Source organism: Nomascus leucogenys, chromosome 8, assembly GCF_006542625.1.
Source record: "Nomascus leucogenys isolate Asia chromosome 8, Asia_NLE_v1, whole genome shotgun sequence".
Classification (NCBI taxonomy): Eukaryota; Metazoa; Chordata; class Mammalia; order Primates; family Hylobatidae; genus Nomascus; species Nomascus leucogenys.
Genome location: NC_044388.1, coordinates 79,244,259 through 79,272,082, shown reverse-complemented (window position 1 = coordinate 79,272,082; position 27,824 = coordinate 79,244,259). Strand labels below are relative to the sequence as shown.

Below are 27,824 nucleotides of genomic sequence, written 5' to 3'. Positions count from 1 at the left end.
AGGGGTCTAGGGCCGATGAGGGAGGGTCTTGACTGAAGCCTACGGAACCCGGGCCAGGAGAGTAGGCGCCGGTCACCAGGGCAACCGGAACGCCTAGTAGTCTCCGTGGCAACGGCGGTCTGGTCACCTCCCCGGTGGGTGAGGTCTCCTGAGGGGCTTGCATTGGGCCTCGAGGGGGCGAGCCCAGAGGGTTTACTTCTGAAAAGTGGGGTGTGTGTTGCGGGATCTCTGTGAGTGTCTAGGTAGGATCTGCGGAGATCTGTGCATACATCCGGGGGAGTCTGGGACTGTGAGGATAGGGCTCCTTTGAGACATCTGTGGGGCGGTCGTTGGGAGCTGTGAGGATCTGAGGGGACCTCGGGCTCTGTGCTTGGGGTGAGAAAGGCAGGGTCTCGGGTAGCTGGGGCGGGGGCGAAGTCTGTGTGTCCTCGAAGCCCAGCAGGACTAAGTTGGGGACCAATAGAGTAGGGCGGAGGCGGGCTTTACTGACAGGGACCAATCGAGCCGGGTGGGGGGCGGGGCGTCACGCCGACGTCAAGCCGAGGCCGCCGCCGCGGGGCCTGGTTATCGCCGGTTCAGCGCAGCCCGGAGTCGCCCAGGCCTGAACTCCCACCCAGGTCCCCGGCCCCCGCCCCGGGCCCGCGAGGACACCGGAGGCCACCCCCCGGGGGTGGGGAGCGGAGCCGCGGGTCAGCTCCTCGAGCGCCCCGCGCTGGCCTGTCCGGCCCCGCCCCCGCCCCGGGCCATGGCCCAGCCCTTGTCCCGGCCCCTCGTCCTATCCCAATCCCCGCCTTGGCCCCCAGCCCCGCCCTCGCCCCGCTTCCCAAATCGGCCCCAGCCCCTGCCTGGGTCCCCATCCAGGACCCCCTTTCAGTCCCTGCCCCTGGCCTGGCCCCCATCCCGGCCTCGGCCCTCGTTCCACCCCCTGTCACAAATCCCAGCCCAGGCCCTGTCCCAACCCCATTCCCAGTGTTTGCTTAAGGCCCTGGCTCAACCCCGTCCCTTGCTGCAGTCCCCATCACAGCCCCTTCTTCCATCCCACTCCCTGCCCTTGTTCAAGCCTCAGTGTCCAGCCCAGCCCAACCCATTATCTCAGCCTTTGCCCTCATCTCTGTGTTTACCCAAGTCTCTCCCTCTAGTCCACCCCATCTCTCATACTCTGCCCCTCTCCCAGCCTATACTCAAGTCTGGGTTTCAGCTGCCGCCAGCCCTATTGCTGCTGTTGCTGTTCTCTGCCCTTGGCCCAGGGGCTGGTGAGTGCAGAAGCAGGGAAGATTGAGGCAGGAATGGGGTTCTGGCAGGGAGGGGTGGGCTGGAGAGATTCAGGAGAGGTGGGACCTGGGGAACTAGATCGTTGTGGAGCAAGTGGGAGAAATAGAGAGTAGAGAGGTCTTACCCAACAGGGACTGGCGGGGTCAAAAGAGTGGTAATTAATTGGGTTTGAGGCTCAGCAGGTGGCTTATAGTTTCTAGCACAGAGACTCCAAGATTTTTTCTGGTGTCTGTCCTGACCCCACTTTGACTCTTGCTTTTCCAGGGAAATGTTGGGGGCTTTGCTCCTGCTCACAAAGTTTGAAGGGGGAGAGACAGTCCCACTCCAGAAGCCCCTAGAGCAGTGTGGGAATATATAGCCTAAACCTTTGAGATATTGGGCATGCATTCAAACGGCATGAAGAAGAGTTTTAAAGATAATATGTAGCAAATAGATGAATATGGATTAGTTGCCATTATAATAAGTTTTCTTCTTGTAGTGATTCTTGTTCCAGAGAAGATTGATTTGCCTGGGAATAATTCCTGATACTTTTAGAGCAGGGCTGAAACTCGGAGGCTATTTTACAGATGGGGAAACTGAGGCTCAGGGAGGGAGCAATTTGTCCAAGGTCAGACAGCTTGTGAATGGCAGTGTGCTGGGGCTAGAAAAAAGGTTTCCTAATTCCTATCTCATACTAGTGTTGTTTTTTTTTAATCCACTGCAATGTATACTTAATAGAAAAACAGACCCAAGTGGGGAAAGGCTCAAAGCATAACCTCCCTTCTCCCTGGTCTGCCCACAAGGGGGCTTTATCCACAAACTGTTCCTTATTTGCCGGGCGTCAGCCAAGGGCCACCCTCCGGTGGGGAAGTGACTTGGACAGAAGAGTGAGAGATGCAATTTTTTAATGGGTGGAATGTGGGAGGAGGAGGGGGTGTCCTGGTCTAGGGGATGTGTCATGAAGATGGCTCCATCATGAAGTGACTGTAGTCTTCATGGCCCAAGTCTGTAGCCACCTCTGGTGGGTGTCACTCTAGATAGGATGGAGATGTGCCCGATGGAGTCTTTGGAAATAACAGCCAACAGAGCAGCTGGGGGTGGAGAGTGGGTATCAGTGAGCTCTGGGGGCCTGGTTCAGTGTACAGACTTAAGGAGATGAATGCATGTGAAAGGTCACAGCCCCTGCAGAGATGTCTGGTCATTTATGTGTCTATGTGTGTAACTGAAGGATTGTGGGGAGGCTGGCAGCATGTGTACATGCTTGTGTGTTGGAGAGTGTAGACACATGCATGTGTGTGGGGTGCATGTGAGCCAGTGTATCTTCTGAGCGCCTGTGTTACGGTATGAAGGGGAGTGGACATGTTGTGGCCCATGTACATTCCTCTTCAGCTCTGCCTGCTCCTCATATGGACAGATCACTGAAGCTGTGAATCCTCAGCAGTTCCAAGGGTGAGGGCAGTGTTGGGTGCCTCTCATAATGAATATAAGTTATCCATCCACCCCCAACCAGTGCCTTTGAAGGAAGGAGCCGTGGAGGCACTCTGTGTTGATTACTGCTGCTGGCAAGTTGAGCACTGGGTAGAGGCAGTAGCCAGTCAGGTTTTCAGTTTTGGTAAGGGGGAGTTTATGCTGTTGGGCCAAGTTCCTAGCTTCCATCCTCTGCCATCATGGCTTCTTCATGCGCCCGTTGAGCAAGCATTGGGCTGTTGAGGGGAGCAGGGTGACTGACAGCCACAGAGCATATACAGCTGAAAGTTGTGGATAAAAACACTGTTGCCCAGAAGCGGGTTCAGGTGCTTTGGGGAGAATTGTAATGAAGTTGGAAAAGAGTACCAATACGCCCAAATGGAGGCAGGGCTGCCTTTAGTGCTGTTAATAGTGAATGCCTTGGCAATTTTGGACCAAAGTACAGGGTGCTCTGTGACCTAATGGTGGTGATGGGTTTTGTCTGAGGAGAGGCTGGCATTGTCATAGGACCATCATGGCACAGGGCCGCACAGTGCTTATCGGTTGCTTCGGTTTCATTTCAGGAATGGAAGTTGTCTCTTGGGTCTAGTGGTCCCACTCCTGATCCTTGGATCTTTTCCTTGGGCTTAGTTGAGGACCCACACATGCCTTGCTATTCAAAAAGATGGGCTTTTATTCTACCTAGTGCTGTTACTAGCAGGGCCAGCCTCAGCCTGTGTGTGTGTGTGTGTGTGTGTGTGTGTGTGTGTGTGTGTGTGTGTGTGTATGGGGTGGGTGATGGTTGGAATTACCCTAGCTTCATCATAGAAATATTGGGGAATCCAGAATAAGTTCATCTGAACTCAGTAAGGGCCTTACTCATGCTTCCTCTGGACACAGCTCTGGTAGGCCCTGTTCAAACCGCAAACCAAAGTTTGGAGTGAATGGGGCTGTGGACCCTTTCTGAAGCATCTGCCCTCAGAACTTCTTCCAAGTTCCTCCTAGCATTCCCAGCTGCTGCTCACTCCTTTATCTCACCGGCCTATTCTGTGACCTCTGTAGCCCCTGGCCACTGTGGGGATGGCTTAGCTAGTTCTCCAGTTCTCCAGGCTATACTGTGGTCTTTTGAATTACAAGGATCTTTGTGCTTGTCTGTCCATGTTTCCCAGAGGTCATTAAGCTGCTTTTCACCACTAGCCCTCATCTGAGGGTCTGCACCAAGGGACTGACCAACATTTCTCCTAACAGTAGCAATGGTTGATCAGATGACCCATCCCTGGTACCAGCTTTGAGGAGGATCAGCCCTTCCCTAACCCCAGCAGAAGGTGCACTAGAGTTCTGATTTCTTCTAACAATAGTATCCAGGCTGTTCACCTCTTAGCCTTCTGCCTCCTACTTAGCACAGCTAGGGTTCCTAGGAAACCTGTCTCCCCCATCAGTTGGTTCCATTTCCCTTTATCCCTCTCGGCTGCATCTCTGTCACTCTCTGAATGCTGCACTGGTAGCCTCTCTGGGTTCCTGGGCAGTGCTCAGCTTGCAAGATGACAGGTTTTCCTTCTTGACAGATGAGACTGATCATGTGGTCTGAACTGGACAGACTAGTCCTTGAGTGTAACCATGGCCTCCAATGGCCCCCACCTATGTAGGGCAGCTCTCTGGGGTGACTCCTGGGGTTGCTCTGGTTCAGTGTTCCTCCTTCAGCAGCCTCCCCTTCCCTTTCTTTGTTATTTCAAAAACACCTCATTTTTGGAGTTAATCTCTCCCGTCTCCAGAGAGGGAGATGATTGGATTAGGTTAGCCCTGAGGGTATTTCCTGCTTGGCTGAAAATACCCCTCCAGAGTAGTCCTTATCCCAGCCCCAGGTCTGTCCTGAGGCTGCTGAGTTCCCCACCTTCTCACCTGTCCTGGAGGTGTCATCTTGGGCTTCTTTTCTGGCTGGTCCGAAGTCTCCAGAGCAGTCAGATTCTCCAGAGATTTACTTTGAGAGACCTTGCCTGCCATTTGGGACGCTCTTCCCCTGTCCGCTACCGGTTGCCTCCACTGTGACAGCTGTTCTAGTCCCTTGCCTGGCTAGCTGCTGACACAACTTCTGCTCACCTTGGCTCTGCTCCTGACAATCATGATCAAGTATCTTGGCATTTTAATGAGGGATGACCACTTCCTCCCCACCTCCCAACTCGGCCTGCTCTGAATATTCCCAAGGGGCTTGAAATCCACTGGGTCACTAACTAACTGCCTCACTGGGCCTCCCTTTGGGGGAGCATTCCCCTGGCCCCTACCTACTAGCTGTGCATTCTGACCTGGGAGGCCGGATGACTCTCCTTTCCTGGGGACTCTCATGGTGGCCTGCCAGCTCCTGTCCTTGCTTTTGCCACCCAAGCAGGCCCCTGGCGGCCGTACCACACTTTCCCCTCCCCTCTCCTGCCCTGAGCCAGTATACAGGCAGCGCTTGTGAGGCTGCTGAGGGTTTTTACTGCTTCTAACCACAGGGGAACAGAAAGGGGAAGAAAATCAACAAGGAAGTTACACAGTTCCATGCTGACTCCCAAGCCCCACAGGTGGAGTTCCAGCCTGCTCAGTGGCTTAAGACCCCATGCCAAAATACACACCACACACACACACACCACACACACCTTCCACACATCTGTTTTTTTTAGGTTTGGTAAGTGGAGAAAATGGCTCCTATGTGAGGGGGCAGCTGTGAAGTCAAAGAAAGGGTCTTAGTTTTGGACTTAGAGCTAGGTTTCCAGCCTCAGTTTGGTCTAGGTTTGAGCCTCAATTTCCTTATCTGTAAAAGGAGGGTTTTTTTTTTCTTTTAAATAAGATTAACATAAGGATTAAACCAGATGATGGCTAGGTTTCAGATCTGCAGCCTGAAACCCAGTTCCTGGCTCAGAGGAGAGCATTTGTGGAGTTGGTGCTATTGGTGAGGAAGACTGGCATGCCTGTTGGTTAATGGAAATGCCCTCTGTCCTGCCCTGCTCCTTTCTCTCTCTCCTGCTTCCCAGGAGGCCTCTTCCTGACTGATTACTCCACCTGCTCACCCCGCAAGCTGAGTCCTTTCCGCTCCTTTGCCAGCACCGAGCTCTTCCACTTCCATGTTCCTGAGGACACATTCCTGGCTGTTTGGAACCTCATCATCTTCAAGGAGCAAGGGGGAACCTTTGGGGACCACTGCCCAGACCAAAGTGTGACTGTGTGAGTGTCTGAGTTAATTTCCCAACCCCACTTCCAACCCCTGACCACTTTCCAGACTAAAGTGTGACTTTAACTGACCTCCCGACCCTGACCCCAACCCATGTCCAGATTGAAGTGTAACTGAGTGAGGGCCATGACCTCTGTCACATGACCACTTCCGGACTACTGTATGACTGTGCAAGTGCTTGAGCTGATCTCTCACCCGTGGACCCTGACCTGGAACCACTTTGTTGAATGTGTCAGTATAGGGAATCTATTTGTTTTACTGGTGATGAGTGACAGTTTCTTTCTTTCTTTCTTTCTTTCTTTCTTTCTTTCTTTCTTTCTTTCTTTCTTTCTTTCATTTCCTGCCTCCCACCCCATTGCCTGCTTTTCTCTTCTCCTAATTCTGGTCCCCCAGGTATTTCCGGTCCGGGGCACCCCCTGTCATCAATCCCCTGCATACACACTTCCCAGGGGACACAGCTGTGCCTGGGGTTTTCTCACTGACCCTCAGCTGGACACTGCCCAACCGCACCTCAGGCATCTTTAACGTCAGCAGCCCCTTACCTGGGGACTGGTTCTTGGCTGCCCACCTTCCCCAGGCCCACGGCCACATCTCTGTCAAGGTGGGTTGATGTTCCCCAGGCTCGGGGGTCCAGAACTGCACTTGCATCTCTGCTGAATTCCCCCCACAGGCTCCCTGGCACGCCAGCCTTGTGTCAGGGTGGGCAGCAGCACAAGGGTGGCTGGGGTGGGGCATGGCTAAAGGCCAGCAGGTCACCCAGTGGGTCAGAGGCCATGATCTGGAGGAGGCAACTTGGGAGCCCCAGGAGGACATGCTGGGTCCAGGTAAGCTGAAGGGAAAGTTGAGAATCTGGAGTCAGAGGCTTTGGCACGGGGGAGTAGCGCCACTTCCTAGTGGAAGGCACAAGTGTTAATCAAGGTGAACAGAAGCCAACTATGGGCTGGTCCAATCTGCTGCACACACCCAGGACTGGTTTTATTCTACATGTTGATTGACAATAGTCCTGAAGACTCTGTTAAGCCACGGCCCAGTATTTAATCCATCTGGGAGAATGCGTTCCTCTTGCATCATAATTTCAGACAGCTTCCTACATCCTTCAGAAGACCACAAGAGAAGCTCTTTCCTGCTAAAAGGAAACTTTGGGCAGCTGGTGTCCATCCTGGCCGTTGCCTCACTTTTCTCCAAATATCAGCCACCCCAAGCACTTATTTCACAGAGGTTGTTAAAGACTGAAGGGCAGGTTCAAAGGTCAGATGTCTCTCTGGTTTGGAGTGGAAAGAAATGCTGCAGTGTTTTCCTGCCACTCTCATGGATTAGGCCAGACAGGTCTCCTACTCCTGTTCACTGGAGGAGAAGCAAGGGGTGTACTGAGCTGGCTGTTGTCAGAGTGGGATGGCCCTGTGCATGGGGCCTGTGGTGAGGGTGAAGAAACGAGCAAAAACAGAGCAAGGATTTAAAGAACAGGACTCTAGCACTCAGAAATGGGGTGAATAGTGCCTTTGAATGAGCTGAGACTCACATAAGGACGAGGGTGCTGGCACTGCTATTGTCAGAGATGGGAAGTAGGGCTGAGGTAGTGTCTCTAGGCCTCAGTGACAGGGCCATTTTTCCTGAGAGTGATGTGGATGTGCAAGAGAACTCCCCATCAAGGCCTGTGAGCCTGCTGAAGGACAGCATGTTGGGAGCTGGCTTGGAAAGGGCCCTAGGTTCTAGGTCGGCCTTGACTCTCATCAGAACTGAGGGTTCTTCTGTTAGAAGGAATGTCTTCTTAGGTCTTTGGCAAAATCCCAACAGCGATGTTCCTTATCCCAACTCTGATCCTTGACCCACTTTGTAAGAACTGACAGGGAAAATCCTCCTGAAGCCTGGCTCTAGTTATCCAAAAACCTTTCTAGGTGAGCAGGAACCTAGGGCCTAGGCCTGGGCTGGGATTGTGGGAGCTGAGGCCCAGTTAGAAGTGGTCAGGATTGCTTATGGCTACCAGATTGGGACAATGGTAGCCATATGGGCTACAATGGTAGTAGTGCAGAGAAGAGCTGCTCAGACCCTAAAGGGTGATTCAAGTGTCCAGACCAAGGGGGAGTTGGGCAGTGAGCAAATAACTAGGTCTGACATGTGCATTTGCATCTAGACATGGGAAGTGGGGCCTGGGGAACTTGGTACCAAACTGGAACTCTGGTCAGAGCTTCCCCAGGTGTGTGGTGAGGCTAGACAGAAGAGGACCATCCCACCATGCCCACGAGTGGCAGTGGGTCTGGACGCCATGAGAGATGTAGTGCTTCCGTCAGCCCTGTTTGAGAGGTTGATGGGGCAAGGATCTTGTGTCTGGTCCTTCTAAGAATTAGATTAACTTCTGTAGTCTTATATGGTCCTCAAAGGGTTCTTCAGCTCTCCAGATCCTGGTTAATTTCCAGGATTCCAGCCTGTGGGTTCATTGTCTAGAGCGTTCCTCCATCTTCTCAACTTGTTTCCTCCCCCTACTATGGCATGCTTCCTGTGAGGCTTGAACACAGGAATTATGTGGGTTTAGGGATATCCTTTGGTGGGAACTGAAGAGTCCCAGCGATAAGAAGGCAGTGCTGTTTCTAGGGCCCTTCTCAGCTTTGGGGATGAGCTCAGATCTCCCTTTAGCCTTAGTCCTTTAGTACCTGCTTTGTGCCAGGCGTTAGGTTGTGTGCTGGGGACACAGAAAAATAAGATGCATGTTAGATACAGGAAATGTTTTAGGAGGATAAAGGAGAGATGGCTAACTCAGCTTGCTAGCGTGGTGGAGGTGGTATTGGAAACTGTTAAGCGGTGAGGTCTGAGGTTGAGAAGGCAGGGAAAGGCATTCCACGTGGTGGGAGTAGCATGGCCCAAAGTTTAGAACGAACTGAAGTGGTTCAGTGTGGGCTGGTGTTGGGGTGGTGAGGAAGGTAGAGGGGTGAGCAGAGGCCAGATCACGAAGGGCCTTGACATTTGAACTGTATCCTGAGCGTGATAGGGAGCCCTGAAAGGTTGTAAAAAAGAAGCAACTTACCTGGTCCGGGCCACCCTCGTGAGCTCTAGTCCCACACTTCTGCCAGACCCTGTGTCTGTGTTATTTACTACGTATTCCTAGCCTCCAGTGCAGAGTCTGGCACATGATGCCTTTTCACCTCCTTTCCTTGTCCCCTTCTTCCTACCAGCCACTTCTGTCTTGTCCCCGGCCTCCATCTCCTTGCCTTTCCTGTTTTGGATCATGTGTTCATTCTAAGGTGCCCAGTTGCCAGTCTGCTCTGAGGGGCTGGCCTTTGGGTTGTAGATACCATTTGGCACCCAAATGGTTCATGAGGGGAAAGTACTCCCAAATGTCCAGAGCACAGGTTCTCTTCTAATCCTTCCTCTTCCTGTGTCTAAGATTTGAAAAAGTGGGTAAAATATTGAAAGCAACTACGAGGAAAGTGAAGAAGTTGACTGTACAGGAGAAAGGATTCTGTTGAATCCACCAACTAGGACCACATGTGACTCAATATCTCAGTTGAGGTGGTTAGAATCTGCTAATAGTGCAGCTGCTTGTCCTCCTCCTAAATTATTTTATTCATTTTTTGAATAGGCAATCTGTGCACCTGGTACAACATTCAAAAGGTACAAAAGATACACAGTGGAAAGTAAGTTTTCCTCTTCCCTTCTTCCAGTTTCCAATTCCCCTCCCCAGAGTTAACTAGTAACTAGCTGTTAATTAGTTCCCTATATTACTCTTTCCTTTTTGAAACACCTTCCCTTCTTGGCCTCTGTGACTTTACAGAACTGTCCTGGTTTTCCCACTGCCCACTCCTCTGTCTCCTTTCCTGGCCTCTCCTCTGCTTGATCTCCATGTTGTAGTGGCCCAATGCTTGGTCCTGGAACAACTCCTTTTTTACTTTTCTATTCTCTTGCTTGGTGTTCCAGCACAATAGTTTAAAATACCATCTATATGTTAATGCTTCCAAGAGTATTCAACCAGTCCTAATTCCTTTTGAATTTCAGACTTTATATCTCGCTGCTTACTTGACATCTCCAATTGGATGTCTAAGAAATGTCTCAAAGAGTATTTAGTAAAATCAAATCAAAGTGAAGCTAAAAGTCTAAAACTCTGTAATTTCCATTTCACTGCTCCCAGTCCATGCTGCTGCTTTCTCTAGTCATTGTGATCTTCCTCAGGAAACTGCACTGTCATCCACCCATTGCTCAAGCCCCAAATTAAATGCCCCAAATCCTTGATTTTTCTTTTCTCCTTATTCCTCACAACCAATCTGTAAAGAAAAAGTCTTGTTGATGCTACTTCTGAGGCATGCCCTGAATGCATCTACAGCTCTTCATTTCCACTTCTAGCACAGCTTCTCTGCTTTCTCCAGGGCTACCACAGTAGCCTCATAAGAGGTCTTCCTGCTTTCACCCTTGCCCCCTGAAGTCTGTCCAGCACTCGTTTGCTTCTACACCGATTGGTGCTTTCTGCCTCTGGGCATGGGCTCAGCTGTGCACTCACTATTCCCGCAGAGAAGGCTAAGTGTCTTTGGGCATCTTCAGTCTGCAAGCCCCACCCAGAGCCTGGCACTGGCCACCCCGCTCAGGCCTTTCTGAAGAAACCCATCCCATACATATGAGGACATTCTAGGAATCTACCTACCATGCCTTCGACTCCAGGATCTTTCAGCCTGTAGCCCATCCACGTCTCACTTTTGCCTCTGCTAGTTTCTTGAGCTTCCTTGCCTGTGCCCTGGGCCTCCCCGACTGCTGATGTTCTTCTGGCCTCTTGGCTCAGTTGGGACTCTCTCACCTGGCGTCTGCCCTGGCAGCTCTTGAGGACCTGACTTCTGGTGCTCTTTCTCTGGCCCCATCACTGGGTGACGGTTCCCTGCATCTTCCCTGGTCTCCACTGACTAAACAGTCCCTCCGCATGAAGAGGGGGGACTGGCTGTGCACGTTACACAGTTGAAGGAAGGAGCACGTCTTAACCAAACAGGTCATGTCCACTGATCTTTCATTGAATCAAACACAAGTAAAACTCCAAAATGTGGAGCAAAGTGTTCCTTCCCTGGACTGTCTAGCAAGGAAATGGGCCACTACTGGAGCATGAGCCCCCACCCTTGGGACTCATTCACTAAAAGATTATTGTGGTGGTGATTCTTGCCATAGGAGGTGGGGTCAATGCAGTGACTTGTGAGAGTCTTTTGGTTCTTAGGGTTTGACACCAAACCTGAGCATCTAGGTTGGTTCAGGAGCTCTCTGAAGGGACCTCCTTTTTGACACTCATTCTTTAACAGCTATTTTAGCACCTAGTATGTGCCAGATGGTGTGCTAGACACTGGGGATGCAAAAGGCACAGACCTTCCAGCCTTTTGGAGCTTTGCTGGAAGTCAGTGCCTTGGCTGTCTTGTTCTGAGCCATGGAACTCAGTGGGATGTCAGGGCCTGGAACTTTTGTCCCAGAACAGAGTTTGAAGGTATGTCCTAATTAGGAGCCCCCACCTCCCCTTAACTGTGAGGTCTGTAGGGCTCATATAGCTGCATGTGCTGCAGAAGAGGAACTGCGACAAATGGGACTGAGCTCACTGGAGAGTGATGAGGCTATGCGAGCCAGGGGGTGTCAACAGAGAAGGAGCTGGGGCTTTTCTCCAGAAGAGAAGCAGGGGAAGATGTGGTCGATCTCCTTTAGCAGCAGAAGAAACACAGTCTGAGGCTGAGGGACCAGACGGGTCAGTGGGTCCCCTGAAGGCAGAGTTGGGGCAGGGGCATCAAAGATGACAGGATTTGGCTTCAGCAAGGTCAGCACTTCCCCCAGGTGGGATGATCCATTTATTGATTCATTAATTCGGCAAACATTCATCTGTGAGGTATGTGTTCTATGTGAGGCCCTGTGTCTGGAGGAACAAAAATCAAATAGGACGGGGTTCCTGTTCTCAAGCTGCTTATAGTCTGGAGGTTGCCTGGGAGGTAATGAGTGGCCCTGCACTCATTACCTGTGTGTAATGAGTGTGAAAGCAGAGGCTGGACAAGCACATGGGAGCAGGGCAGGGTGAAGACTAAAGGAAATTAAAGGTTGAGATTGGTGGCGGGGAGAGTGAGGGGGCTGGATTGGAGGCCTTGAAGGAGCTTTCCACCCCACCCCACTTTGCCTAAAAGAGCCAGGGTTCTAAGTTCCTGAGCCTGCTCGGGGAATGGGCTGGTTGGAGATCACAGTGCTGCTGGGCTGGCCCAGAATGCTCAGGGGGAGGGGTTAGATTGGGAGAAGGGGCAAGCCAGGCCTGATTATCAGGAGGGCCTGGGTTTGAATCCCAAAACCTCAGCCAGTGCTGAGGATCCCAGCAGACCTTGCAGACTGAGGTGGGACAGAGATGACCAGAAATGGGTTTCTCCCCAGCCCGCCCAGCAGGTTCTGTTTACCTTGGTTTAGTCACACCCCTGCTGTCTCTCCCTCTCCTGCCACCCCTGCTTTTGTCCCAGGGTCTCCAGGATGAGTGTCAGTACCTCCTTCAGCCGCAGCTGATTGTCCGGCGTTTGCTGGACGTCGCTGTGCTGGTTCCTGGCCGGCCCTCAGAGCAAACCCTCTCCCCACACAATCGCTCAGCCCTGTACAAGTAAGTCAAAGACTCCCCACACCTGGTCCTTTCCCTCTTCTCTGGCCTCAAACAGGCTGCAGGGTTCTCTCTTAGCTTCTCCGCCTACCTGCCTGGTCTCTGGGCGGGATCCCTGCCTCCCTCCCTCCCAGCACAGAGCGGGAGACCTGAACAGGCCTCCTTCCCACCCTACGCCCCCTCCTTCCTAGTGCTTCCCTTGCCCTGTGTTCCGCTCGCCTCTGTTTGTGCCTTCTTACCCCCAACCTCTCCTCTGCCCAGGGTCTTTGTGCCCAGCTTCACTTACAGGGTTTCAGCACAGCTGGCGTGTGTGGGGGGCCGTGGGGTATCTGCCTGCCCCCTGTCACTGCGTCTGCGTCCCAAAGCCCCACCCCTGCACAACTCAAGCTCTGTGGCCTGTGGAGGTGCCTCAGGATGCCAGCTGGAGCTGGCACTGCCCCCCTGGGGGCACTGGGTCTACGTGCGTGTGGAAACATCATCCCGGGGCCCTGGTAGGACCATCCGCTTCCAGCTGTGTGTGCGGTTGCAAGGTCAGAACCCCTGCATTTGCCCCAGTCTGTGCAGACATCCGTGGTTGGGAAGTGACTTGGGTGGCTGTGTTCAGTGGCCCTCTGCCACATCACTACAACCTCCCCTCCCCAACCCAGGCTCCTTCATGCTCTCTGAAGCCATCCCACTTGGAGCTCCAAGTTATTGGAAGGCCTTTAGATAATTTTTTTTTTTTTTTTTTTTGCATCTGACTTGAGACAACTAAAGGACCTCATTCCTTTCTTTGATTTAATCTCTCAGTTTCCTGGGGTAGGCAGGGACATCCAGGACCTCTGGGACACTGTCCTTGCCAAAGCCCTTGCAAGTCAGTGAGACAGCCTGTCATACTTAGTATCTGTTTCAATAGCCTCTTCACTGCCTTTAGGGAGGGATAGATGACCTCGGTTGCCTCCAGTGTGGTATTGCATTAGCTGTCACCATTAGGAAACCCCTATGACCCTGGATGCCCCACACTCCCAAGGGACATTGCATTCTAGTTCTCATCCTTCCCCACTCTTTGTGAAATCCTGTCTAGCTCAGATCTGTTTATGAGTAAGTTCAGGACTGTAAAGGCTGCAGGCCCAAGCTCTGGTTTCCTCTGCCCCACAGAGTGCCCACAGCCCAGCCTGCTCCGAGCCCTGGTCCCTGGAGCTGCCATGAACATGCCCCAGTCACTGGGCAACCAGCCACTGCCCCCAGAGCCTCCATCCCTTGGAACCCCTGCGGAGGGGCCTGGGACCACGTCCCCACCTGAGCACTGCTGGCCAGTGCGCCCGACTCTGCGCAACGAGCTGGACACGTTCTCTGTCCACTTCTACATCTTCTTTGGCCCGAGTGTGGCCCTTCCCCCTGAGCGCCCAGCTGTGTTCGCCATGAGGCTGTTGCCAGTGCTGGACAGTGGAGGCGTCCTCAGCCTGGAGCTCCAGCTCAATGCGGTACTCTTTATGGAGAGTGGGAAAGTTGCCCTGCCGGGGAGCTTGAAGGGGAAGGTGTCAGGGGTGTTGGGGTCTTTACCTCCTCCAGGAAGCCTGTCCAGGTTGCTCCCACCCATCCTGATGATTAGGGACCATGGCTCAGCCCAATTCTGTTCAACAAACATGTCCTGAGTACTCACTCTGCTACAGATGGGCGGGTCAACCAGGTCCACTCAGTGTCTGGGGTTTCCCAGTTTTGTAGGCTCACCTCCTGCTCATTACTGGCCTTTCACTCTGGTAGTTGTTAACCTTTTCTTGCAAATCTCCTTTGATGGGGAGTTGACCACCTCTTGAGGCCACACAGTTCATGTTTGGATAGTGCTGATTGCCAAAGGCATTCCTGACATCCCATCAAAATCTGTCTCCATGAATTTTTTACTCACTCATCTTTGATTCAGTGGGTAAAAGCCATATCCAGAGGCCATTTCCAGTAAATCTGTCTCTGTCCTGATCTTTTTTTAAAGCAATAGACTTAATTTTTTTTAGAGCAGTTTTAGGTTGAGCAGAAAGCACAAAGTTCTCATATACCCACTCTGTCACGTTTCCCCTATTATTAATACCTTACATTAATATGATACATTTATTACATCCCAGTCCTATTTTTACAGATGTTACCTCCAACCACCCAAAAGCTGAAGAACCTCAGTGTCTTAGGGGTCTTAGTATTTGGATCTCTCCCCTTCCTTCACTATCTCACCTGGTCATACTTCTAGTGGTCACTGTGTCTCTGAAATAAGTGATCTGAGGTGGTTGGACTGAGGTATCAGGTAACAAGACTTGCATTTGTGCTGCCTGAGATTGAGTTACCTTTTTCAGTGGCTGCATTACACTGTGGGATCACCTAGGGCTTGTGGTGAACTGAGATACCTGGGTCTTTTTCCTTTACTTCCTTTGTGTTTGCTTCAAACCAGTTGTATACATTTACTTTTTTATTATAAGAGTAATAGGATCACATAAAAACTTCAGAAAATAGGGGAAAAATATCTCCCTAATGCAACTGTTCAACTTTATTTTTATTTTTATTTATTTATTTTTTTTGAGACAGAGTCTCATTCTTTTGCCCAGGCTGGAGTGTAGGGGTGTGATCTCGGCTCACTGCAACCTTCACTTCCTGGGTTCAAGCAATTCTTGTGCCTCAGCCTCCAGAGTAGCTGGGATTACAGGAGTGCACCACCACACCCAGCTAATTTTTTGTATTTTTAGTAGAAACTGGGTTTCACCATGTTGCCCAGGCTGGTCTCAAACTCCTGGACTCAACTGATCCGCCTGCGTCGGCCGCCCAACATGTTGGGATTACAAGTGTGAGCCACTGTGCCTGGCCCACGGCTGTTTTTGGTTTATGTCCTCCCATTTCTTTTCCACATTAATTACTTTGTTTATCTAGTTGTAATCAAGGGGCATATACATTTTGGTGCCAGTTCACATCTTGTATTTTTGCAGTGAATTTTTGAACCTGAATGGAAGAATTTATGTCCCTCCTTGAGGCATTGCCTAATACTGGTTTGGGACTCGGGCCTTCTCCACTTTGTGTAATTCACACACTTGCAAAGCCAACTTTTTGTACTTCTTGGTCATTACTGTCAGCATTAAGACTGAGATGAGGGCGGAGCCCTATGTTGGCCCATTAGAGAATATCTTCAGCTTAGCTTTGATCCAATAACTTACATACTGTTCCCTGAGCCAGGGATGCTTTTAACTCTACTTTCCTCCAGCCCTGACAGCAGGGACCACTTTCCCATCAGCCAACCTGAGGCCTGGTCTGTGGCTTCATGTGGCCTTTTATGGGACATGGCTTAGAACTGTCTAGGGGTCCTGTTAGAGCCATTTATTCAACCTGAAGATATTTCTTATTTACATAATCAAATTCTCTCTTTGTTCTAGCTAACACTGTATGTATTTTGTGTTTGCTTATTGCCATGCCTCTGGGCAATGACAGTGAGATCTTGATTTGACCTTGAAAGTGTAGACCCTGAATTAGAGGACAGCCTCGCCCAGACTTGTTCTTTCTTCCTCAGTACCCTGAGAATAGAAGCCTAGCCCTCCTGCAGCCCCTCACCCCTTCCCTCCCTGCATTCCCATCCATTCACTTTCATGAGCATCTGTTTACATTCCATCCATCTGCATTCTATGACGCGTGCTACGCACCTCAGCCTGTTCTGTTTATTCTGAAAGGTATTTCCTCCAAATATTTTGATTTTTTTTTTCTCCCCTTGGATCAAGAACTGGACATTTGGATCAGAGAACTGCATATACTTTTTTCTTTGGCTCCCTCCTAGAAAGACTTTCCCTGAGTAATACTTTGGCATATTGCCCCGGGCTTGCATTGAAGGAAGTTATATAAGCAAGTTGTATGAAACTCACTCTTGTGGCTGAGGACAGGATGCATGACAACACACAGTGCTGCTTTGATGAGAATTTATCTCAGAACTTCCCCTTTGGATGCTGTGATTCTCCAGAGACTCTGATTAGCTTTTATATTATTTAGTTGCAAATCTGGTAACTCATGATACTTCCTTTGCTTTGGTTGCTTGGAAGTCAGTATCAAATATATGGCCTACATTAGGGACAGACTTTATTTTCCTGTCCTGATTTTTAAGTTTCCCTCAGGCATTTATTGTATTCTATTTTATGTAAGCTGCCTCAAATCCTTCTTGAATGAGGTGAGCTTATGGCATCCTGTTACCTTTATTCTTGTAGACAACCCCTTACATTTACTCTTGCGGAAATCTGGTTTCTTTTAATCCCAGCCAGGTTGCTACATTTAATCTCTTGGGCATTTTGTTACCACCGTTCAGTACCTAGGATCATTTCACCTGAGTTGGAGTGAGTGTCTTCATGCTCCACCTGTCTTGGGGTCCAGGTGAAGATGATGGAAAACCTTACAATTGCCTTTGTCCACAATTAGTTTCTGTAACTGGCAACAGCCCTCCTTCCCCTCAATGAGCTAGATAGGACTGAAAAAGAGGGTGTTCTCTCTTGCTTGGACAGAATTGAAACACTTGTGCCCAAAGAACAGATTCAGAATTGGGCCTTGCCGTCTCATTAGTCCTTGAAAGATTTCTGCTGTGGAGGATCTGTTGTTTTTAAGTTTTTCTGTTCTGAGAATGGAGGTGAGAGAGCACTTTTGGCATGGAAAGCGCTGGGAGGAATGGGCTGTCCTTGGAAGGTGTGGGTTAACAGGGGTGGGAGTCTGAGAGTGGCGGTGGGTGGAGCTGGAGGATGTGGCGGCCTCACCTCCATACCTGCCCTCCCCAGAGCTCCGTGCGCCAGGAAAACGTGACGGTGTTTGGATGCTTGACTCACGAGGTGCCCTTGAGCCTGGGGGATGCAGCAGTGACCTGTTCCAAAGGTGGGGTGAGGAATGGGGGAGGAGAGGAAGCTGCAGTGTGGGGGTGGTGGTGGCGGGCAGAGGTGAAGGTGGGGAGGGATGGAATGGAGGAATGATAGGCTAGGGTTCCGGGAAGTGGGAGCAGGTGGGTGAGGGTTCTTGGGTCCTGACCCCTCCTCCCTCTCACTGACCCCTTCCTTCTCCCTTCAGAGTCCCTGGCCGGCTTCCTCCTCTCCGTCAGTGCCACCACCAGGGTTGCCAGGCTGCGAATCCCATTCCCGCAGACGGGGACCTGGTTCCTGGCCCTCCGCTCCCTGTGCGGGGTGGGGCCTCGGTGAGCGGTGCGGGGCAGGGCCAGGGCTGGGACTGGGACTTGGCGGGGGTGGCCCGCGGCCCCAGGTGACTGCGAGTGTGTGCGCAGGTTCGTGCGGTGCCGCAACGCGACGGCCGAGGTGCGGATGCGCACCTTCCTGTCCCCATGCGTGGACGACTGCGGGCCATACGGCCAGTGCAAGCTGCTGCGCACACACAACTATCTGTACGCAGCCTGCGAGTGCAAGGCCGGTGAGCGGGCTGGCGAGGGAGCGGGCTGCGGTGGACTGGAGGTGGACCTGCTGGGCCTGTGGGCAGGCGGTGGGAGTAGGGGAGTGCGCAGCCTGAACTGGGGACGGGTTTGGCAGAGCTGGGGTGAGACCACCCTCCAGGGGCTGTGGCGTAGGCCCATAGCTGCCGTCTGTTCTCTTCCATTCTATGCCTTCCCCACCCGCAGGGTGGAGAGGCTGGGGCTGCACCGACAGTGCAGATGCGCTCACCTATGGATTCCAGCTGCTGTCCACACTCCTGCTGTGTCTGAGCAACCTCATGTTTCTGCCACCTGTGGTCCTGGCCATTCGGAGTCGATATGTGCTGGAAGCTGCAGTCTACACCTTCACCATGTTCTTCTCCACGGTATGCGGTGGTGTCTGCGTCTTATCACTGGGTGCTTGTGCACGGTGGTGGGTCACAGTCTGTATTTCCACCACGTTCTCCGAGGGTTTGGGAATGTCTTTGCCTTCACTGTGTCTTCTATAGACAGAGACAGCAGTGCTTCCCAACCTATCATGCATAGAAAATGGTCATTTTTGTAAGGCACGTTGGAGTAAATGAACAAAACTGTTTGCAACTTAATAAAGTAAGTTTGGGCCTCCGGCTGTTCCACACTCTGTCCACCCTGAGGGCTGAGGGGACCTTTACTCAAATCATGGGCCAAGAAACTGGCCTACAGTATGGATTTGTGTCTACACAGTCACCATGTTCTCTGTATGGGGCAGGAAATCTATGCTTTCCCCCACACCTCTGCACGGAGTGTCTTCATCTTCACCACATTCTTCCATGATACAAGAGCTAGCTACTCTGAGCTCCCATTCTCCGTCGCACTGGGGACTTCTACATCGTTAGCACGTTCGTTCCTGTGGTCTGAAATGGTGTCCCCATTCAGTCACCATGTCACCTTGATTTCTCATGGGAACTTTGGAAAGATAGAGGGGATCTCTCTATTGGGGGATTATAGGACAATCTGACTCTCAGAGTCCTGAGAAGCTTTACAGACTCAACTATGTCCTGAGGCATTGTCGGAAGTGGCAGTATCATATCACATCCCAGCTCAAAGGAGTGCATTTTGATGAAGATTAATATAGTTTAAAACCCTTCCATTCCCATTGCAGAATCACCACAATCTCTTTCCTGTGTTTTCCTCACTCCTCCATAATCAGAAAAGTTCGTTATAAGCAAGCATCCAGAAACTATAAGGAAAGCTAGAGAAGTGATCCTGCTAATGTGGCTTAACCCCCAAGTAGACTTTTTACACCCTGAAGTGTTGCATCTGGGAATCTCTTCAACTCATCTCTAGGCTCTTGGCACCATGTGACATGCACGTGAGCGCTGCAAAAACTCTTAAGATGGTTTCAGACTCTGCTCAGGCCTTGGCAGCCAGGATATCACAGAAAGCAAGACAGGCCTTCCTGGTGTCCTGCATTACTAGGTCAGGCATATGTCTAAATTAGAAAAATCATACCTCTCATCCGGGAGAAAGCAGGGGCAAATGTGCTGAAACTGAGGGGCCTGGGTCCTCCTGGAGATTCATCCAGAGATGATGAAGAAGAGGCTGAAACCATGCTGCAGAGAGAGATCTTGGCCCTTTAAGCTGGATGAGGAGCACATACCCCAGTTTTTCTTGATTGGCCCCTTTTTAGGCCTGCCCCCACAGTGCCTCATTCTATTTTTATGTTAGACACTGTTTCTCTTTCGTATTGCCAGATGCCCTTTCTACTGTGGCTCACCAAATCCTCCAGCAACAGCTGTTCTACCAGCCCACTCTCTGCTACATGCAGATTGAATGTGATTCATAATTAGTAGGAGTACCTAAGTGTGTCAGGAGCCTGAAGCATGTAGGGAGAGCATATTCATTCTCTGGACTTGACACAAGCATCCTGATTGGCTCCAGAGTGTTCAGTGCTAGATGACTCTTCCTTATCTGGATACAGTGGCTGTCAGCCTGAAAAGACCTTCCCTGTAGCAGGAGCACTGGGAGAGCCTCAAGTGTCTGGCACCACATTAAAAGCTCCCGCTTTCTTTCTTTCTTTCTTTTTTCTTTTTCTTTTTCTTTTTTTTCTTGAGACAGAGTCTCACCCTGTCACCCAGGCTGGATTGCAGTGGCACGATCTTAGCTCACTGCAACCTCTGCCTCCCAGGTTCAAGCGATTCTCCTGCCTCAGCCTCCTGAGTAGCTGGGACTACAGGTGCATGCCACCACACCTAGCTAATTTTTGTATTTTTAGTAGAGACAGGATTTCACCATGTTGGTCAAGTTGGTCTCGATCTCCTGACCTCATGAACCACCCGCCTTGGCCTCCCAAAGTGCTGGGATTACAGGCGTGAGCCACTGTGCCAGGCCAAAATCTCATATTTTCTTGAATAAGGCAATAAGGAAAAGCTACTGGCTTTGAGGTGTTGCCTAAAGTCCTGCTCTAACTCCTGTTCTTTTCCACATGGGCCAGAACATAAAGCTATGTTTACTCTTTTCCCTGCAGGTTCTCTGTGGTCCCTCCTTGCCATTCTTAGACTTATTTCATTCTGCAGCAGTGTCCATTTAAGGACCCATTGGTCAAATTGCAGTTGTCAGTACTAGGACAGGAGATGACAGTCATCTTCCTTGTCTTCAAATAATCCAGGACAGTCTACACTTGGGAGTAGGAATCCATTCTTATCTGGGACATAGGAGCAGACAGTAGGTTTATAAATCAGGAGTTTACAGAAGTAAAATATGTTTTGAAAAAACGAAAACAGGCCACAAACTTAGCATTTGATTTTTGTATATAGGCAAACAATTCAGATAATGATTACAACAAAATGACATATACTGAATATGTGCTGTTTCAGACACTGCTAATTTAATCTTCACAATAGTACTGTAATAGTTGAAACATGCTTTCATTCTTGTCATCCTTTTTTTGTAGATAAGGGAAAGTTAAATATTTTGCCTGAGGTAGAAGGTGAGTATCTACTTTAGAATCTGGGTGAGCCTCACTCCAGATCCTTCACATGTAACAGATGAGCTGTATTGCTCCCTTTGCACCAGGGCAGTGAGCATGCATTGATATGCTTTTAACGTGACTTCAGTTTCTCCTAAGTCCTGGAGTATGTAGAAAAAGGCATGGCCTCAGTTTAGTTGTTCTCACCAAATTCTTAAGAGCTGATCAAGAGATCTGAAAATACAACTAAGCCAAATAAATATAAGAAACCATCAGGGCAAAGATATCAAACATTTTAATTGTGCAACTTGAACCCATACTGTTCAAACTGTGTATCCGTTACAGTGCTCCTTGAATCCTTATAATTAGATCTCAGAAGACCCAGACAGAGCTGGCATTCTGGGGCTGTGCAGGTGTCCTTGCTGATTGCCGGCATCCTGGCTACAAGCCCACCTTCTCATTACCCCTTATATCCCTCAGACCATCCCAGGTCATTCTCAGTGTCCCTTGGCAAAATCCTGTAACTGTTTGCAAGAGAAAATGAAAGCAGAAAACAGGAAATAAGAGAGTAACAGCAAGTTCCATTATATTCCAATCTGGGCATGGATTAACTATGTTTGCATTTATAGTCCACATTCTTCAGTGCCTGGATAGCCCATTTTGGAGCATTAGATGCACTGTTATAAAAATGTAAAATTCCACAGAAAAAACTTTCAGGATAATTTCCCTGCATTGCTTCATAAATAATGTCCAAATCTGAGAAAGTTATCAACTTAGATTAGAATTATATTAATAGAAGTCAGTTTGTAGTCTAATTTTTTTCTTAAATTCCCTGATTTTTCGATGTCACTTCTTTTTATTGTTGTTGACAAAAGGAATGCCAATCTAAAAATTAGTCCACAATTTTTAGTGGACTAATTCCCTCACACTAGAATTTTAATTTAACTCTACCCCTGTAGATTTTTCACAACCTTAAACAATCTCTTTGACCTTTTAGTATACCTGGAAATAATCAGTGGTAAAATATTAGTGAAATGATTTCTTCAAATCCTCTCCACTCGAGATAATATCTCCATTTTTCTTTATTCTTCTTTTAGTGCAAATTTCTAGGAGAAAGTCAGCCCTCAATTATTCCCCCAGATGTGTCTTCAATGTTTAGTGATTCAGCTTTGCCTTTTTTCTGCTGATATATATCTTCCATTGTCTGACATATAGTACAAATCCCTTTTCCAGAAACTTCTGTGCATTTCTTTCTATATACTTGAAAGTGAAGCATGTGGAGCCAGTGCTTGGTTAAGGCTGGATGTAAAATTAGTGCTTTAAGATAAAATCCAAGTCATAAAACAGTATTGGGTAATTTAGTGGCCTATAGTACTTATGTCTGGTCTTGGAGGCAGAGAATAATCAATGTCCCATAGCTAAAATAGAAAAAGACCAATATATTGATTTGTTTAAATTAACTGCCAATGAATCAGCATATATAAATAGTTGAAAAATAAACCAGTCTCTTAGACATATTCAAACATTAATTACTTAACCATTTTTATTTATTTATTTTTGAGGGTCTCATTCTGTCACCCAGGGTGGAGTGCAGTGGCATGATCACAGCTCAGTGCAGTCTTGACCTTCTGGGTTCAAGCAATCCTCCCACCTCAGCCCCTTCTGCCCCCCGCCCCCACCAATTCCCTGTTCCCCACCAAGTAGCTGGGACTATAGGCACACGCCACCACGCCCAGCTAATTTTTGTATGTTTTGTAGAGATGGGGGTTTCACCATGTCGCCCAGGCTGGTCTTGAACTCCTGGGCTCAAGTGATCTGCCCACTTCATCCTCCCAAGGTGCTGGGATTAACAGGTGTGAGCCACTGCACCCAACCTAAAAAAATTCATTCTAATGTTGATATGGACCTACATGAAAAGTCTGAAAATTTCCCAGTAAGAACTCACTTTTTCAATTTAACAGTATAGTAAGAGGGAACCATGTCCCCAAAATAACAAGCCCTTTCGAAAGCCTGGAACACCCACTTAAAACATGTTCATCCTTAGGCAGTCTCTTCTTGCAGGAGCAAAATTCTTTACCTCCAAAGTGAAGGAAAAGAAAGAAGATAGGTATACAAGCTTGAGTCTTGCAGCTTAAAATTTAAAGGAATCAAACCCAAAGTTTCCTGATGCCAATTCACATCCCAGGTTTTCGTCTTCATTTTGTTTTCTTTTTCTAAGATCCTAGCTTCTTCCTTTCCAAATTTGTCTGTTGAAGTTGTAATTTTTGCAATTTAAGTGACTGGATGACATCTTCAGTAGGGTCAAAGGAAACATTAGCGATTTCTTTTTCATCTTTTGTCTCTAGAGACTGACTTTAGAGTATGTTTTCCAGTTCTTTTGGTGGCATCTCTGCCACTAAAGAGTTATCCCTAGAAAACTTTTTTCACAAATAAGGGAACACAGGATGCTGGAAGCCATGGCATTGTCCAGAGAGACAATCTGGACATGGGTTGGAACTACAGACAAGGGAGCTAATGGCAGACTTTGCTTGGTTCCTTAATCAGGATGTCCAGTTGAGCCTGATCCGATTCCACTTCTGTTCCCTGCATCCCCTTTGAACCTCCTCAATAGTCCACTCTTCACTATGTTCTCCAGAGTGTAGGATGGGTGGACGCTGTCCCCTCTCCATGTTCTTCCCCATGGTGTGAAGTGCCATGCCTCTCTCCATGGCCTTAGGGACTGCCTTTTTTCTTACCTGCCACACACTCCCCGCATTTGTTGGGAAGGGATGAAGAGGGTCAGTTGGTGGAAGCCCTGAGAGTGAAGCCCAGTTCAGAGTCTGAGCTAGCAGGGGAAACTGGGACATAGCGGGGAGATTTGGGTTCTGAGTAGCCCAGAGCTTGGGCCAGGGATGGGGATTATAGGTGGGATCCATGGTGAGCATGAGGAGACAGGGACAGGATTGGCCTCAGCTTGAGGATATCAGAACCCCCTGGCAGGGCACTCTCCACAGCACCTTCCAGAAGCAGGAAGATTAGGAAGCTCAGGACCAGGGTCAGGGCTGCCAGATACATATTAGTTATGTAGCAGACTGGACCTCCTTACCACATTCTTCTCAGGATTTGGGGATTCAGGCATTTCCCAGATCTTCTCATCTGTGACCTCTCACCTCTGCTGCTCTGACAGCAGCACACCACCCCTGGGCCCACCCCCACCAGTTTTGTAGACTTGGACCTCTGCCTCAAGTTCTCTCAATGCCTGTCATTTCTTCCTTCAGTTCTATCATGCCTGTGACCAGCCAGGCATCGTGGTTTTCTGCATCATGGACTACGATGTGCTGCAGTTCTGTGATTTCCTGGGCTCCTTAATGTCCGTGTGGGTCACTGTCATTGCCATGGCTCGTTTACAGCCCGTGGTCAAGCAGGTCAGTCCGGAGTGGGCCCTGGGGAACAACCATGCCAAGTCTCCTTGAAATCCACTCCTGACCTTTCCCTGGGGGCATTTCCAAGTACCTCTCATGATTCTGACCCAGCCCCTGGAGTGCCGTCTGTCACCTGGCCCTGGCCCAGCCCTGGAGTCTCTTTCTCTAGGTGCTGTATTTGCTGGGAGCTATGCTGCTGTCCATGGCTCTGCAGCTTGACCGACATGGACTCTGGAACCTGCTTGGACCCAGTCTCTTCGCCCTGGGGATCTTGGCCACAGCCTGGGTAAGGGTGGGGAGGGATGTGGGGGGAGGGTCCCAGCAGGACTTGGTTGCTGGGCCCCAGGTATCTGGTCCCCAGTTTAAGGTGGGCTTGGCTCTGTCGTCATCACCTGCTGCTGGCAGTGTCCGCTCCAGTCTTGGCAGATGTCTTTAGGTCACAACCAGGGCTCAGAGGAAGCCGGAGAGTGACCAGCTCTGGCTTGAGTTCCAGGGCTTGGCATTCCTGAGCCCCACTTCTCTGTCTCCCCCAGACAGTACGCAGCGTCCGCCGCCGGCACTGCTACCCACCCACGTGGCGCCGCTGGCTTTTCTACTTGTGTCCTGGAAGCCTTATTGCAGGCAGTGCCGTCCTGCTTTATGCTTTTGTGGAGACCCGGGACAACTACTTCTACATTCACAGCATTTGGCATATGCTCATTGCGGGCAGTGTGGGCTTCCTGCTGCCCCCTCGTGCCAAGACTGACCACCGGGTCCCATCTGGAGCCCGGGCCCGGGGCTGTGGTTACCAGCTATGCATCAACGAGCAGGAGGAGCTGGGCCTCGTGGGCCCAGGAGGGGCCACCGTCAGCAGCATCTGTGCCAGCTGAGAGGGGCTTTGGGCCTGGCCCTGGGGGGACATGAACGCTTCATAGAGTTCTTTCTGGGGGCGTGGAGCCCTCTTAGAAGGAGACAGGCTGTATTTCTTGAGGACATGGAGTCTTTCTCAAGGACACAGAACTCTTCCAGGGACCTGGAGCCCTTCCCAGGACATGGAGAACTTCCCGAGGGCCTGGAGTCCCCTTGCATCATGGAGTCCTTCTTAAGGACTGGAGCCTATGCAGGCACAGAGCCCCTCAGGACCAAGGAGTCCCTCCTGCAGGTGTGGAGCCTTTCCTGGGATGCAGAGCCTTCCCAAGATATGGATTCCTTCCCAGGGAGACAAAGCCCTGTCAGGAGCACAGCATCATTCCAGAGGAGGTGGAGTCTATCTTGGGGAAACCAAATTTCCAGATTTTCCCAGAGGCTCAGCAACTCTGGCCTCAGGCTTCCTTCCCAGAAGCAGCGTCTGGGCTGTGCTGTGCTGCAGAGGAGGGATTGCAGGATGGATGGAGCTGGGACTGGGGCTGTCTGGGTGGCTGGTATCCTCGTTTGATACAGGTGGAGTCTGTGTGTCTCCAATGATTGATTGGTTCAGAATGGTTCTGTGCTGCCTTTTTTCCCCCTGGGGTCAGGGGTGTGGGGAAGGGGGGAAAGAGGGCCCCTCAGGGAATCAGCAGGGCTGATGGGAGCTACTGCTGGAGGCTTTTGTCAAGCCATGTACACCGTCTGATCCCGCTCATCTGGGCCCTGCATTCATTTCTAAACACTTTCTAATGCCTATTCCCCAATTGCTATTCAGCCCAGTTTGCAGTAGCTGAAAGGTGTGTGTGTGTGTGTGTGTGTGTGTGTGTGTGTGTGTGGTGTGTGTGTGTGTGTATGTACGCTGAGATGATTTAAATCAGTGAGACAGACTTTCCTTATGATGCCCACACCCAACACAGAAGGAAGCCGAGGTCCCAGGAAATTGGAATAGCAGGTACACATCTCAGATGTGCAAGAAATATCACAAGAATCAAGAATGTAACTTCTGTTTTGAGCCCTCATTTTTTCTGAGTGCCAGAAAAGATCGTTTGTCCATTCGGGATTCCTTCTTTTTCCATGAGGGTCATAGCTGAGTTCTGAGGTCTTACATAATGCCAAGAAGTTGGGAGAGCATTCTCACTGATCACCAGTGTCCATACTTCATCCATCCCCGGGATTTCCATCATTCCATCTGGTCCCCAGTCAGAGGTCCAGACAGTTCATCTGGGATGCAGAGAGATTTCTTGTTCCCATTTACATAACTCTGTCAGTCCTAAGGTTCTCTCTGCCACTTCTGGGCTATGTGGAGACCTGTGAAGTTGTCTAAGGCCTTGGCTATGCAGACACACCTTGAAGTTGTTTCTGCTCTGGGTTTTGACAGACAAGGCATGAGTTGCCGCATCTTTTAAAACCTGCAAATCTATCTTGGCCTGGGATGTGGGGCTCAGGGACTCTTCCTTTTGGGACCTTCTGTGTCAGTATTCTCAATACATTCTCTCCTCCTCTCTCTTCTTTCCCCTTTTTGTTAATATTGGAGGTGAGGAAGCCTTACTTAATGTTTTCTCCTGAATCTTTTTTTTTTTTTTTTTGCAATGGAGTTTTGCTCTTGTTGCCCAGGCTGGAATGCAATGGTGCGATCTCAGCTCATCGCAACTTCTGCCTCCCAGGTTCAAGCGATTCTCCTGCCTCAGCCTCCCGAGTAGCTGGGATTAGAGGCGTGCACCACCATGCCCAGCTAATTTTTGTATTTTTAGTAGAGATGGGGTTTCTCCATGTTGGTCAGGCTGCTCTTGAACTCCTGACCTCAGGTGATCCACCCGCCTCGGCGTCCCAAAGTGCTGGGATTACAGTCGTGAGCCACTGCGCCCGGCCTCTCCTGAATCTTTTATCCATGCCTTAAGCCTTTTCTGTTCCCTTCAGGACCTAGACTTTTGAAGCCCAAAAGCCAGGAAAACATGCCTTTGTTATCTGCTTTCTGCAATCACGTCTCTTCCATGGGGCACTGAGCAGAGAATGGTATGGCCAAGTGAGTAGTAAGAAGCAGTGAGGGGGTGTGAACTAGGTGTCTGTTCCTATTTTAGAAAATACTGTTCCTACATCAGAAATACCACATTAAGATGTATAGAGCCAGGTCACTGGGATTCTGGACAGAGTCAGCAGAGTACAGAAGGCTCTGAAGTGGGAGACGGAGCTGGGGTGCATCCCACCCAGTGAGGAGGGGTCATAAGGGGTGTCCGGGAAGAAGAACATTTGAACTAGGATTAGCTGAGTTGCCATGATGCCAAGATAATGGGAGAGTGTTCTTTGTGGTCACCAGTGTCCATATGGCATCCCTCCCCTGAGATTTTCATCATTCCATGTGGTCTTCAGTCAGTAAAGCTCTTAGAACACTTGTATAGTGCCTAGTCTGGTATGTGATGTGGTCCAATATGTGTTACCTTAAGGTCACCAAGTGTTTGGACATGGAGAGGGAACAGCAAGGGGGAATGCAGAGGCAGGAAAGACTGATATTTACTCCGGGCACTGAATAGTTCAGCGTGCCTGGGCCGGGGCATGTGCGCATGCTTTTGTGTGTGGAGTGGGGTGGTGGAGATAAGCAGCCAATGATATGATTGGATAGATAAGTGGAGGTTGGGTCTTTATTCTATGGGAAATGAGGAGCCGTTGGAGAGATTTAAGCAGGAGAGGGACATCAGATTGGGGTTTTGATGGCTGGGGTAGAGGAT

The 27,824-nt window shown here is 50.0% G+C and overlaps 1 protein-coding gene across 3 annotated transcripts; it reads left to right on the top strand.

Annotated features, from left to right (window-relative positions):
• The first annotated feature begins 531 nt into the window (after nt 1–531).
• Nucleotides 532–27,492, top strand: TMEM8B (transmembrane protein 8B). Of its 3 annotated transcripts, none has more exons than XM_030817474.1 (13): nt 532–1,253; nt 5,706–5,895; nt 6,296–6,503; nt 12,346–12,479; nt 12,738–13,006; nt 13,614–13,939; nt 17,234–17,327; nt 17,517–17,640; nt 17,728–17,870; nt 18,076–18,254; nt 24,073–24,219; nt 24,386–24,502; nt 24,750–27,492. In XM_030817474.1, exons 1-13 carry the CDS (start codon nt 746–748, stop codon nt 25,083–25,085), a joined length of 2,775 nt encoding a protein of 924 aa, XP_030673334.1. In that variant the 5' UTR covers nt 532–745; the 3' UTR covers nt 25,086–27,492. The 3 variants fall into 3 exon arrangements, with proteins under 3 accessions (XP_030673334.1, XP_030673332.1, XP_030673335.1); XM_030817472.1 differs by having other exon boundaries at nt 537–1,253; nt 24,754–25,674; XM_030817475.1 differs by lacking the exons at nt 532–1,253; nt 5,706–5,895; nt 6,296–6,503; nt 12,738–13,006 and having other exon boundaries at nt 12,397–12,479; nt 24,754–25,674.
• Nucleotides 27,493–27,824: the final 332 nt, after the last annotated feature.

Coding starts and splice junctions, on each gene's coding strand:
- TMEM8B (XM_030817472.1), top strand. CDS start 746: ATGGCCCAGCCCTTGTCCCGGCCCCTCGTCCTATCCCAATCCCCGCCT. Junction 12,480..12,737: donor AATCGCTCAGCCCTGTACAA/GTAAGTCAAAGA, acceptor TCCTCTGCCCAG/GGTCTTTGTGCCCAGCTTCA. Junction 24,220..24,385: donor TACAGCCCGTGGTCAAGCAG/GTCAGTCCGGAG, acceptor CTCTTTCTCTAG/GTGCTGTATTTGCTGGGAGC.